Source organism: Protomyctophum bolini, assembly GCF_963924005.1.
Source record: "Protomyctophum bolini genome assembly, chromosome: 10".
Taxonomy (NCBI): Eukaryota; Metazoa; Chordata; class Actinopteri; order Myctophiformes; family Myctophidae; genus Protomyctophum; species Protomyctophum bolini.
Genome location: NC_137871.1, coordinates 5,913,682 through 5,928,452, shown reverse-complemented (window position 1 = coordinate 5,928,452; position 14,771 = coordinate 5,913,682). Strand labels below are relative to the sequence as shown.

Here is a 14,771-nt window from a genome sequence, read left to right as displayed (position 1 = left end):
GAAATGGAATGATGGGCAGGAAAATGCACGTTTGGTGTGCTGTGGCGTGGCGGGAGGAGATTTGTTTTTGGTGTGGTCTTCCTTCCTGAACCTGCATTGTTCCAACTTAATTTGCAACCTGTTGAGAGCTTGTATAGGTCTGCTATTTTAGTGTGGTCTTCCCTCCTGAACCCTGCGTTGTTCCAACTTCGTTTGCAACCTGTTGAGAGCTTGTAGATCTGCTATTTTATTTTTAATTCAGATTTTTTTGGAATACTTACTACTATATACATACTTTAGTATTTATTCACTTGAATGTATATACTTTGTCCACCATCGTCTGCAGGTTCTGGCTGTCCGGTCAGCCAAACGACTACAGGGGGGGTCAAGACTGCGCCCTCACTAACAGCGGCGGGGGCTGGCACGACTGGGCCTGTTCTTCGTCTGTCTACTGGATGTGTGAACGAGCTGTTTAGGAACCATGTGTCCTTATATATGTGGGTCGTGGACACATTGATTCTTACAAAAATATTCAAGGGATTTTTTTCAAATATAAATCAAACTTTTCTTCCTTTAATCTTTTTTTTTTCTCCATAAATCAATACAAAATCAAAGAGAGAACACCCATTTGAAGAAGTGGTGAATATTGTGATAGTTCTGCTGGTTTGGGGGCCAGGTGAGACATCAGATGTATCTTTTGGCTCTCGAGCTAAAAGGTTTGGGTACCACTGGTGTGAAATCACCATTATCACAATGTATCAGTTACTGGATGATGTATTGAAACATGCATTATGATGTGTTACAGTCTTTAATCGGTGCAGTAAAAGTTATCATGCATCTATTTCTCATGATATTCTACAACATCTCAACATTTTAGAACATTGATTACTTGTTTTATGCAAATCATTTGGGACTTGGAATGTAAAGTTTGTATACTTTTGTTTTAATCTACTTCCTCTTTTTATTCATTTAATAAATAATGAAGTTTCTGATACCAATTATTATTATTATTATTATTAAATACATAATCAAATGTGAACAGATTTGACTGAGTGGCTGCCAACATGCAGCTTCAAGAGGAGAGAAAAATATTATTTAGTTTTTATCCAAAATGAGTTAATAGCTCAAGCAGAATAGCAGAATAAATGTCAGAGATGAAATCGACTTGTAAATATGAAATAAATGCTTAAACATGTAGCTAGTTGTAATGTTATAGAGTCCACAGAAGTGAACCTTTCGAGCCTGTTTTCTCAACTCGCTGTTTTCTGTAAGACATTACTCTATAAGCCATATCTCCAAAACTGGTGGGTCAAACTGAACAACCAATATGTCAATTTGAAGCTATGAAATCTGGACCAAATCTGGTCACAATTAAATTACACTTCCATAACAGAGAATGCAACACATTCGGATGATGGTATGATTGTATTTTTAATAAGATAAATGTCAATCAATAATTACATGATTAAATTCAATACGTAATTTCACTTTAAAAGTAAACTGTCATTCTATAATGAGTTGCGTGTCTTAGTCCAGGATTAGGCCTACATGGAACTTAAAACACTTGAATGTATAAATGTATATTTAAACTGTTTTTAAAAAGACTTCAAATTCAACTAAAAGTAGATTCAACTAAATCAATTTAATGTGTTAGTGTAGTTATCAATGTCCTACACCTGTAACTTTGGTGCAAATAGCATTTTGAGTTTAGTCTAATGGTAGACTGGCAACCATGCAGTCTAAAGGTCATTACACACTGGCGAATTAGCGACGCGATGCGAATAAGCGATCTGAAAATACGAAATATTACATGTTGCAGTTCGCCTGCGAATCTCTGCAAAATACGACACCAGAGCGAACAAATAAAGAGTAAAAACTGTCACATTTTCGCACATTCGCCACTGATGTGGAAGCTTGCATTGACTTCAACTGGTTTTAAAAAAATGTGAATTATTCGCACAAATAAATCGCGTCGCTAATTCGCCAGTGTGTAATGACCTTTATGCAAAGGTTAACTTTTTTTACCTGCTGATTGCAAAGCAATAAGCAGGTCAGCAGGTCTATGAATACGGTACATCTGAAACTTGCAACACCGTAAATTGCGAGAGAACGACACCTATTCGACATTTTGGGTTGCCTAGTCCGCACAATTCCCGCCACACTTCGCTTGTTAGTTGTTCATCACCTCACAGTTGCTTGGCTGGTTTTGGGAGGCTGGTTAGCTTATTTCTGACACGAAGAAGTTGACTACACTGGCAACCATACCGCCGACTACTTCTGATTGCTGATTGGATGCCTTGTCTCCAGCAACAACCTATGGGGATAATTTAGAAATAGAGGAATGGAAGCGCTGCAGGGATCTGTTAGTGGCTCTTAGATGGGTGCTCTTTGGTGATGCAGGTAAAACCATATAGACAAAAAGGTATCCTTCCTCCAAGTAGTACTGCTTGTCAAAATGTGAATTGCAGACTTGAAAAGAAAAGAATCCAAGGCACTCCGTCTTTAGTGAAAAATTAAATAGTATATTTGAAGATGAGCAAGGCAAATAAATAACCTATGGGGATAACATCCCAGTCTGCACGCCATGAAGAGGACTCACAACATAACCGCTCTAGCCTCGCGTTGCGATACTAATGTAACATACCACTGCGCTGGGCTACGTGGGATATTAGTCTTGACGTTTTCAGGACTTTTTCCAAGGGGCGGTTACAAAAAAGATTCAAGCTGTCTCTATTGGTTAGACCTACCAACCTCATTCTAGCCTACTTAGGTTCATCTTACGGTGGACATGTTTGCCTGAAAAGGAATCTTTGAAATGTTTCATAGTTTTAGAAATATAGTGCTTTCAAATTTACAATGGGGCTCAATTGGCACGTCAAAAATCACTTTCACCTAGAAACTCCATTCACACTTTTTATTATTCAGCTTACTGTGGAGACACATGCTGGAAAGTTTTACTTTGAAATGTTTTATAGTTTCTGAGTTATTTAACTTAGACGCCTAATGCATTCTCTATGGCAATAGCACAAACTGCGGCATGCTACTAGTCCTACATACAAAATAATGAAAAACGAGGATTAAAAAAAATCAAAAATTCAAAAAACGATCGTTTTTTTCATTTTTTTCAAATCCTCAAATATGATAAAAAACGGCGTGCTATAGTATGCCGTACGATATGGGCTATAGCCCATGGTACAAAATAATGAAAAACAAGGATAAAAAAACGAGAAAAAAAAACGATGGGCTATAAACCATCTTTTTTTTCAAATCCTCAAAAATGGTGAAAAACGGCGTGCTATAGTATGCCGTACGATATGGGCTATAGCCCATGGTCCAAAATGATGAAAAACGAGGATAAGAAAATAATCAGTTAGGGAATAAGACCTGGTACTTAAAAGACACGCAAAATGTCTATCGCTCTAATCATCGTACATCATCGGACATCATGGTGAACCCTTATTGGCCAAGGGTTCCCACCGACATACATATGCCGATTTGCTCAGACACATATGACGTAAATTCTCCGTTCGTCAATGGCATTTTTTACGTTTGTTCAGACAAACATTAAAGCTGTATAGGAGGGGATAGCCCCCCTCAAAAAAGAGGCTTTTATCATGTCATGTAACTATTTCCGTGTGAAAGAAGCATTGAAGATAAGATGGTTTGGAAGATCCCCCAAAACACCCCCGGAGGGGATCAGAGAGGCATTTGACAACATTTCTACCTACGTTAGCAGCAAGTGACTCACCATTTTCCATTCAATGATCATCTGCTCAATGGTCCTTAGATGGATGGACGGATCGATGGATACAATACATTATAAATAATGTATTGAGAGAGAGAGGGGGGGGGGGGGTCACTAAGATTTAGAGTTCAACATAATGAAATCAGAGCGGAAAAACGCTCTTGAATCTGGTGTATTTGGTCCAGAGGCATTCAGCCCTCTCTGAGTGAAAAATCACACCTGTGTGAGGCGTGATCTTATCATCATACGTCATCTCATTCTCATCAGAATGTGCATCCTCTTCTTCGTTTGTGTTACGCAACGGTAAACCTGTCATATAAATATATTTGTCAGTCACACATTTCCCTCAAGTTATAAGCCGTGACACAAAACTGACCACATTTTATCTTCACCACCAATTTCCTGCCGTTTCCAAGAGCTTCACTTCATGCTAATCAATATTATGATGAATGTGGGTATCTCTACTCAAGCAGTTGTCCCATAGTGTATGATCTATTCCTCCTTTGTAGCCTATAGCCTATGTATTCCTCCTTTGTAGCCTATAGCCTATGTATTCCTCCTTTTTATATACATACAGACACATTATATATATACCTAGAGGTCCGTACTTAGCCCCCTTCATTTTTATACAAGTCTACAGTACACCAATTCTCTTCGCTCTACATATAAGCTCACATTGTGAGTTTGTGGAACTGCTATTTGTTGCTGAATGTTTGCCTATTTTTGCAGAATCTTATTATGACAGAAGAAAGAAAATGACTTTGATGAGCCTGATGGCAGGTCCTTATTTGGTCATCAGGAAGATGATGCCATGAATCTGTAATCTCAGTCTTCATCAGGATGTGTAGTGGTGTGAGAGTGTGATAATTTGGTAGTGTGCAGTATATAAGCAACCAGTGTTTGAGTGTATGTTAGTAAGCTTTCCATCTCAACTTGACAACTGAGCTGTACCTCAGCCATGAAGACTCTTTGGATCCTCTCTATGACATTCATGTTGGTCTACGCAGCACCACATAACCATACATTTAATCCCATGAGACACCAGAAGGAAAGTCAAGTAAAAACAGTCCAAAATAACCACGTAAGTTATGTTCAGTGTTGCAGAATCTTCAGTGTCATTTTTTAATCATGATTTATCCAATTGGGCAAATGTGTCATTTCTAAGAGCTTTTTTCAATCTCTTTCTAAACAGCAGGCACTGCTGAATCACCGTAATCGTAATCACAAGCTTCGTCCTGAAGAAAAGCTTAGACTGATATGTGTAATGAAAGATGATGTAAAAATTATAAGAGAAAATCACACGGTAAGCTACATTCAGTGTTGCAAAATCTTGCATAGAAAAAAATCATTATGATTTAACTAAATTAGAAAATGTGTAATTTCTAAAAGATTTGACCAATTCTCTTCTTTTCTTTTAACAGGAGCTATTGAGGGAGTTTATCTACGCACAACCATGCGTGGTATGTTTTCCACAAACTGTAATGAACTGTTCTTAACATATATAGTTTGGTATTGTTGTTACTAGTAATCTGCTGTTTCTAGATGTTTTAATAAAACATCCAGTGTTATCACAGCAGCATCATGTTGCATCGTGTGTACTTGATGAAGCTTCATTCCTGACTCCTATTTTAACCCTGACAGACACAACATTATTGCATATTGTTATATTGATAATATTTATTCTGTAATTCTGTCTTCTTCCCAGGAGGAGAATCTCTCGAATTGCCTCTGTTTGGTTGAGAAGAGTCTGGGAGAATTTATCGAACATCACAAATCTCTGAACGGCACAAAGAAACAACTTTCCAGACTTCCACATCTCCAACTTGTCCTGAAGTTGGTCAATGATAACGAGGTAAGCAGAAGTCTCCCAAATCCAGTGTTTACCTATACAGTAGTCTGGGGCAGCTGTGGCTCAGGAGGTAGAGCAGGTCGTCCAATGATCCGTGGGTCTGCGATTTGAATCCCGGCTCCTCCTGTTTTGGCTGTCTACATGTCAAAGTGTCCTTGGGCAAGACACTGAACCCCACATTGCCTCCAATGAGTCGGTCAGTGCCTCGCATGGTAGCTTGCCACCATTGATGTATGAATGTGGGAAGTGAGGACGCTGGCATCGACTGTTCACCACTTCACCTCCCGATGTATGAATGAATGGACCATTGTGTAGCGATTTGAGCACTTGGAAAAGTGCTATAAAAATGCATTCGATTATAGTTTCACCAACATTCAACACAATGCTTATTTTAATATGCTTTTATGCAAACTAGAAATATATGTGTGTACAATATAATGTGTTCATGTTGCTCTCGTGTTTTCATTTTCTTTATTTCGTTGGGGAGGGTCTCAATTCAAATGATATTGTAATAAGCAATTGTTATTTTGTCTTGGATGCAGGGTACGAAGTGTGAGCTGAGCCATTCCCAAAGAAAACAGACACTGTTCAAATTTCTGGACAATATCACAAAATATGTCGACAGGGAGGAGGATTGTCCATCCACAACTATCCATCACTGAACACCTATCAAATGTAGAAATATGAATGTTCCTATTTATGCGGTAATAAATTATTAACATATCCGGTGTGTGTTCATGTGAATTGTGTATACCATATACAGCAACATCAACAATGATGGCAATAAGATAATTTCTGCTAGGCTTTGGTACCGCAGGGGTAAAGTAGCCTACCTGTGTGTACACCACCATGGAGTCTATGATTTATTTAGCACAATATAAAACGATACAAAAAGGAAGGAATGCAAAAAAAAAGAAAGAACGTGCAAGGAGCCCCAAAGCGCTTAACTATATTGATCTAAAAGTTACTTGTGTGTGGTATAACAATAGATAGACAACCATGTGGAATAAAATGTTACAGGTGCATGCAGGCAGGCCTCATCCTTGAATGTGGCACTTGTTTAATTCATCAAAACGTTTGAAAAGAAGATTTCATCTGGAGACAGAGTCATGCTTCTTTTGGAACGAGAGTTCTTTCATGGTCCACGGTCTCTTAACACGGAGAGAAACAATGTAATCATTTATTTTAAGGCACAGCCTGAGAGGGGTTTTTCATCCAAAAGATTCAAGAGGAAAATTGACAGTGAAAACATAATGAACTATTTGTTCATACACCTGGACAACACGTCAGTAAGCTATTGGAAATTATTTACAAAATAATTTGTCAGGCCAGATATTATCGCAAGAAAAGCTAACAAAATAAAACTGCAATGCCTGCCTGCAGGCCTCGCACACAACAAGAGCTCAGCACCGCACGGACAGCAATCATACAGGAACTAATCACCCCTCCAAAAACATCCTCCACCCGCACCCTCAGATCTGCAAACAAGCTCCTGCTCCATGTTCCACGATGAATGAATGAATGAATGAATGAATGAGTTTATTTCGAACATTAGTCAAATACATTAAAAAACAACACTGAAACAAAAGAGAAAATACTCTTAACAATGTCCGAAAAGGAGTAGGGTGAAGTGTAAAACTTATTAGGCCCCTACCCCCCTGGGTTTTTACCCTTATACATTTTTAACAACTCGGTTTATCGTTGCTTAAAGGAAGACATGAAAATAGAACAAAATAAATAAATAAATAAAACAATCTCGGACATAATAGAAATAAAGTCGATACTACTGGTAAAACCAGTACTTTAACTATAAATTCAAAATTTATATTCAACGCCGCCCCTCCTCGTCTAGATAGCGCCTAAATATGACCTTTTAACAGGTCATATTTTTGTATGACCTCTTAAAGTGGTTAATGTTAGGGCTGAGTTGCACCTCCTTACTTAATCCGTTCCACAATTGGACTCCACAAACTGAGATGCACATACATGCACATTGCACATACATTTTAATTTAACATAGTGTACTTTGAAGTTGAGTTCTCGTCTTAAATTATATCCCCCCTCTCTATCACTGAACATTTTTTGTCTAGGTTACCTGGTTCCGACGCCAGGCTGCGCACCATGGGGGACCGGGCCTTTTGCTCGGCGGCGCCGCGTTTGTGGAATGGCCTCCCCATGGACCTGAGAGTGCCACAGACTGTGGAATGTTTTAAAACAGGCCTGAAAACCTTCCTGTTCCGGAAGGCCTTTTTGTGCTAAACTGTTTTGCACTGTTTTTGTTAAACCTGTTTTTAACCTTTTATGATATCGTATGTTTTTAAACCTTGTAGCACTCTGAGATTCCCTGTGAATGAAAAGTGCATTATAAATAAAATTCATTATTATTATTATTATCATGTCATTTTGGAACCTGGACACAAAATGCCAAATGCACACAGTCCTAATAAAGTATAGGTCAGTGAGATGAGGCTTCACCCCTGTTGTATAGCCTATGTGAAATCCTGATTTTCTTTTCTTTTCTTTACTGCAATAAATCCTCATCATTGGTCCTGCAGAGTCTCTCACGGTCCACTCATAACTACTTCTCCTTGAACATTGACAGCTCCATATTGTCAGCCCCTGGTCTCCACCCAGTCCACAGCGTTGGTGTTGCCCTGGATGGATATCCCACCATCTCCCTCCAGCCCTCCATGTTAACCAGATCACAAAAACAGCCTTCTTCCACCATTATCAATCATTGCCATCATGCCCACACTCTCATCCCACACCATCTCATATACTGTTGCAGGGACGGACTCATTTGCGCCTTCATTACATCACTCGATTACGGCAGAGCCATGTTGGAAAGAAATTGGGGCCACGTACTTCCTGTATTAAGGCTAACGTCCAGAGATAAGAGACATTTCCGAGACTACTAGAAAATCCGCGAGTAACAAACAGCTGGACACTGGTCTGTTCTACACACTGCAGGAGGACAGCTGGTTTGTAAACACATTTTTGCATCGCGTTGAATAAATTGAACACGAGGTAAGAGTAAGACTATAGAGTCAAATCACACCAAAGGGTCGGGTCGGGACAAAGCGTTTTTTAACGTAAACTACACCAATGCAGTGGTTCACCTTAAAAACCGTGTTTGTCCCGACCCTTTGGTGTGTGCCTTGTAGATAAGCCACATAGAACAAGTGCAGGCAGCTGGTTCCAAAACGTTTTAACTTGAATTTAAACTACCAGGTCTGCTAATAAGATTTAAACCCAAGAAAAAGCATATAGGCCTCGAGATCTGAATCCCCTTTCCCCCTCACTGTATGTTTTCTTGTCCCTTTTTCCTCACGATGATTTCCTGTTTTGTTTTGACTATATAGATGTCTATATTCGTACGTCTCTAAATGTTTTGCAACATTAATTGAAAATGGTGGGCCCTCTATTGTAAACAAGTGTAATGCTTTATGGTGTCGTCCACTCAGTCACAGTTAACAGTTATTGTATTGAGTTCTACTTGAAATGTAGGCCTACTTCTGCAAACTTTTAATAAATCAACCAAAAAGACAAATTTCCCACCCCATGAAGCGAGTGAAAATACCCTTTGTATGTACCCCTTGGACCCCAATGGAAACATGCCATATAGGCTTTATTGGGTTTATCCTCTTAGACATGTAGGCCTACTTCTGTGTTTTGTTTCTGTTAAAGAATTTACAATTTAGGCATTTAGCGGACGCTCTTGATCCAGAGCGACTTACATTTAAGCAAAAACAAAAGCATGGCATACATCACATATATAAAAAAGTAGTGTGTGTATGTGCGTGTGTGTGTGTGTGTGTGTGTGTGTGTGTGTGCGTGTGTGTGTGTGTGTGTGTGTGTGTGTGTGTGTGTGTGTGTGCGTGTGCTTGATTTTGAAAACACACAAGACGTCTGGTGTTGCTTAGAGATCCTCCTATCGTCGCTGTCAATTTATTTCTGAATTTGTAAAAAAAAAACATAAAAAAAAATAAACAGAACGTTAAAAAAAGAGATCACATCTGCTAAAAAGGGATATTGTTCATAAAAACACATTGAAGAGTCGAGGAAAGACACAATGGAGAGACGAAAACAATCGCAACACGAGGCAGAATCTACAGATTGCTCAGAGCTGTGATGTGCTTGGCTGACTCTTCAGACTGGTCAGACGGACCCATGTAGCTAGGCCTTCTATTCTCATGGTCGGAACTCTCGCAGGCAGACGCTTCGACGGACATCACAGGGTTCTTGTATTCCTCGTATTCCACGAAGGGGTACGTGACCACGGTGAGCAGCAGGACAGCCAGAAGGATGTACAGCTTGGTCTCCAGGCAAATGGAGGTGCTGTAGGCGAAGGCGACGACGGCGCCCAGGGATTGCCACACGCGTAAGTTGGCAAACGCTGCCTCTTTGTCTCGGGGGAAGAGCACTCCATAGATGGCTGGAGGGGGAAGGAAGGAAAGAAAGAACATGATACCCCCAGGGTTCATAATTCAATATTTATATCTCAAATGAAACTAATTAAAACTATAGTCTATATTCTCACAGTTGGTCTGTATATTCCACACAGCGTCTGCCATATGCCCCACAGCCCAGGGAACACGAAGAAGACGGGCAGCTGGTCGGGATGAGGCCTCCAGTACAGCAAGGCTACGATGCAGGAGAAGTTGATGGCCGCCGCTGCAAATGGAGAGACGTACGGCATTGAGAAACCTTATTACCGTAAAGTCTTATCTTTTGTGGCTTCGAGTGAAACAACTTTGAAATTAGGTTCCATACTCTAGTCGTCAACATCTTTCTTCCTGTCTCTGTCTGTGGTTTTACTCTTCCAAGGAAGATGAAATAATTTAGTATCCTTGATTAGTTAGCCACGCAAAGCACCGCTAGTGTAGACTCATTGTGAAAGAGACGCTCCATTTGTCTTTTACTGTATGTTTCCAGTACTAGTCCTTATACCGTTCGTGTACGGTATATGCACACCAAATGATGTACAGTGTGGGTAATGTGATTTATTAGATCATATTATTGATGTCAGGTCTGGTCTCAGAGGCAGTTTTATGGGGGAAACTTTTAAGAGAGAGGACAGGAGTCTTGCGCCATGCCCGAGTTGCCTCACTGCATGTGCACTGCACATCAGACGAGAGAGGAGAGAGAAAGCGTTACGTGAGCGACATGTGTCACCAGCGTAGGGTCCATTGCCAGGAGTCCTGGACTAACCACAGTCAGTTAGTGTCAATTTGGGGGTCCTTGACATGAAAAGGTTTGGGAAACACTGCTTTACGGTTCACGGCAAAACGTAAAGTGGGCTGTTATAGCACCACTGTGAGACGGCCGACAATTATTTTATTATGAATCTCCTACCAGGTTTTGTGAATAGTAAAAAAATACTTGAATGGGAGACGTCTTCGCATTAGAAGTCAATGGAGATAATGTATTCACTAATACATTTAATAAACGGCGTTAAATTTGTTAAATTGAAAAAAAGGGCTTCGTTAAAACTCCTTGGAGACTACCGGCCTGTAAGCGCTGGGCACTGGATGCCAGACAAATTGAACAAAAAGTGACCTCCATAATATAATGGCCTTGCCTGTGTGGAAATTCAGAGCCATTGGTGCAGCCAGCGAGGAGCAACGACATTGCTTCCTATACAGACAGACATTCATTCATACATTCCCTTAATTATATTTACAGTATCTGTCACACTGCATTTTCTGGTGGACACATTTGCAAACGAACTTGGGCTGAAACTCAACAATTGCCTTCTGTACACTGTTAAAAGTATATTGTAATGACCTTGGTCATGGACTTGGATGTTTACCTAGGAAGAAGAGAGGAGCTCTGCCAGTGTGTATAGCCAACTTCCCAAAGACAACGGAAGACAGTGAATTGCACGCCGCATAGCAGATCACCACAAAGCCAACATAATGGATGCCCAGTGCACAAGTGGCATAGCTCTGTAATGGAAACAAAAAAATATTAAAATACATTAAAAATTAAATACATTAAAAAAAACAAGCTGTTTTTCCCTCTTCACAAGGAAAACCCAAGCCCCTCATCACCTTGGTGTACTCGCTAGAGAAGAAACTCATTTGAAAGCCGCCGTACATGGTGAGAGGGATGAGGACGAGGAGCCGGCGGTCTCCGAGCAGCCGGAATGTGGCCAAGAAGGTGCTGCAGAACGGCTCCCGGTTCCCACGGAACTCCCTGGCCTGGCTCTGGTCAATGTTGTCCAGGAACACGGCCACGATGGCCATGGCCAGCACCCCGACGCCTACACAACAGTTTCAACCCCCCAGGGGAGAGATTTTATTTTAATCATTGGAAAGAAGATTATTCAGAGATAGAATGACATCCAGCATTATGAAATAAATACAATAATAATAATAATAATAATAATAATAATGATGAATACGAAATAAAAGACAAAATAATAAGCATAAAATGATCATGATGTTACCGATGTAGGCCGCGACCAGCGTCGTGACCAGTTCTTGTGCTGGTTTGATGGTGGTGACGTTTGGCTGGAGGTCACATACAGCCGCTCCACAGAGCTCCAACTGTTCGTCTGTGATGTTGGCTGGAAGACCACATACATTTAATTAGTCAATATTGTACCAGAGCCTATGGTGGTACATATACTGTACATCATAATGTACATGCCTCAATCACTCGGCTATTGGCACCCTAGACTTTGACAACCTATTTCTAAACGGTTCATCCTTGAGTCTAAAGTAGACAATTGTGCCAAATGTCATGACATTCCTTCAAGGCGTTCCTTAGATATTTCTTTCACAATGTTGGAACAGACGGACGGACAGACAGACAGACAACCGGAAACATAATGGCTCTGGTCTAGGCTACTGTCGGCAAAGGCATAAAACTATAACAAGTTTGCCTGTGATTAAGTAGCAAGTAAATTAATTCACAATTTAAAACCAAGCATGATGTTTTTGGCGCACCCCTCACAAACCGTAATCTGGTTGTTTTAACACACCCCTCACCAACCTTAATCCGGTCATTTTAACGCACCCCTCACCAACCTTAATCTGGTCGTTTTAACACACCCCTCACCAACCTTAATCCAGTCGTTTTAACACACCCCTCACCAACCTTAATCTGGTCGTTTTAACACACCCCTCACAAACCTTAATCTGGTCATTTTAACACACCCCTCACCAACATTAATCTGGTCGTTTTAACGCACCCCTCACCAACCTTAATCTGGTCGTTTTAACGCACCCCTCAGCAACCTTAATCTGGTCGTTTTAACGCACCCCTCACAAACCTTAATCTGGTCGTTTTAACACACCCCTCACCAACCTTAATCCAGTCGTTTTAACACACCCCTCACCAACCTTAATCTGGTCGTTTTAACACACCCCTCACAAACCTTAATCTGGTCATTTTAACACACCCCTCACCAACATTAATCTGGTCGTTTTAACGCACCCCTCACCAACCTTAATCTGGTCGTTTTAACGCACCCCTCAGCAACCTTAATCTGGTCGTTTTAACGCACCCCTCACAAACCTTAATCTGGTCATTTTGACACACCCCTCACCAACATTAATCTGGTCGTTTTAACGCACCCCTCACCAACCTTAATCTGGTCGTTTTAACGCACCCCTCAGCAACCTTAATCTGGTCGTTTTAACACACCCCTCAGCAACCTTAATCTGGTCGTTTTAACACACACCTCAGCAACCTTAATCTGGTTGTTTTAACACACCCCTCACCAACCTTATGTCTAACCAAAGGATGCCTCCGGGTTGGCGTCTCACCATCCAGGATAGAGGTTTCCAAAGGAGTAGGAGACATAGCAGGCCATGCTGGCCACGACGGTCCACTTACAGCCCAGGTTCTTGATCATTATGGGGGGCAGGAACATGGAGGCCACGATCATGGAGGCATAGATGACACTCAGAGATGCCACCCCCATCCCCTCCTCCGGATTCAGACTGCTCTGCACAGGAGAAATACAAGGTAATGGATGAAACTGTAATGGTCAAGAGGTGCACGCACATCCACACATTTCAAAGGGTGCAGGATCCAAAAGAAGTAACTAAGAAAGGAGAGAGGAGATCCGCACACACGTTTTAAAAGCTCCCAAAATAATGTATTAACAACAGAGCGGAAAACAATACGTTTGGGCCTCGGGGGGCCTTCGTCAGGTATACTCGTACTCAGTATACCTGACGAACACTCTGCTGTGTGTGAATGAACCTCCCATCTGTCTGAGACAACTTGTGAACTTACCTGTAAACTTTGCAGGCCAGCATAAGCCGTAAACAGTGACAGGAAGCCAACGGAGACCACAACCACGTTCTTTAAGTTACGGTCGAACATTTCTGCTTTTTGTTAATCCCCAAGGAACTTCACCTTTAACAAAATAATTAGGCTATTGCAATAGTAGTAGTAGTAATAATAATAATAATAATTGTAGGAGCCGATCTACTAATAGGCCATCACATCATGTATGTGCCATCATGCCATGTCTAACACCCCTGTTAGTGTGCTTTGTCACCCCCTACAGACATGGCAGAGAGGACATAAATTACCTGGCCATCAGAGGGCCAGGTGTTGTTGATTGGAGGTTCACAGTTTTTTACGTCTGGTTTTTGTTCTGCACCTCCTTCTATCCTAAGTTACAGTTTATATGCTAAAAGTATCTTTATTTTTGTTTTCAACTTGGATCAAATAAATCTTTTGAGTTCAACTTTAACTCTTCGCCTGGACATTCCTCATTTCCCTTTTTTGGTTTAAGTTTGCTGCACAAAGCCAGTCAGTTGGAAAAAGGTACTCTCAGTCAACCACCACAAGGACAAAAGGTCTCTACAATTGTAAAAAACTACCTTTCTGGAGTACAGGACTAAATGGACAACATGGATTCATGGAGTTTGGACAGATTGACTTCTGGATTGGAGAAGAGTGTGACTCAGTTTGGAGTGACATATGGACAACAGCAATGAAAATGTTTGAACAAGCAGCAAAGCATCACAGCCATTGGTGAGAAATACAATCGTATTGTATAGCAGGTTCTTCTCTTCTGTGTATTTGGTTGAATTTGAACACAGTTGAAAGAAGTACTACTGCTGGTCCATTGGGGACTATTGTTTGGATTTTGGCTGGTGTTGTGTGCACCCCTGCTGTGTATTCTTGCTGTGAATTACATGTTGGAAATGGAAAATGAGTGACACAAACGTC

At 40.8% G+C, this 14,771-nt stretch overlaps 1 protein-coding gene and 1 pseudogene across 2 annotated transcripts in view; one reads left to right on the top strand and one right to left on the bottom strand.

Moving 5' to 3' along the window:
* The window catches only part of LOC308322127 (uncharacterized protein), a gene marked incomplete at both ends in the record, with an annotated part of 1,927 nt that extends 1,472 nt beyond the window's left edge, over positions 1-455 (top strand). The window contains one exon of the mRNA XM_080773321.1: positions 326-455. Within this exon, the coding sequence (XP_080629447.1) occupies positions 326-455 (130 nt within the window). The remainder of the gene's footprint in view (positions 1-325) is intronic.
* A 9,227-nt stretch (positions 456-9,682) lies between these two features.
* LOC308322126 (protein unc-93 homolog A-like) lies at positions 9,683-13,913 on the bottom strand (annotated as a pseudogene). The gene is made up of 8 exons: positions 13,824-13,913; positions 13,349-13,530; positions 12,455-12,462; positions 12,025-12,144; positions 11,627-11,838; positions 11,386-11,521; positions 10,114-10,247; positions 9,683-10,008 (listed from the first exon to the last, which is right to left on the bottom strand). The product of its transcript is annotated as a protein unc-93 homolog A-like (transcript).
* Between the last annotated feature and the right edge of the window lie 858 nt (positions 13,914-14,771).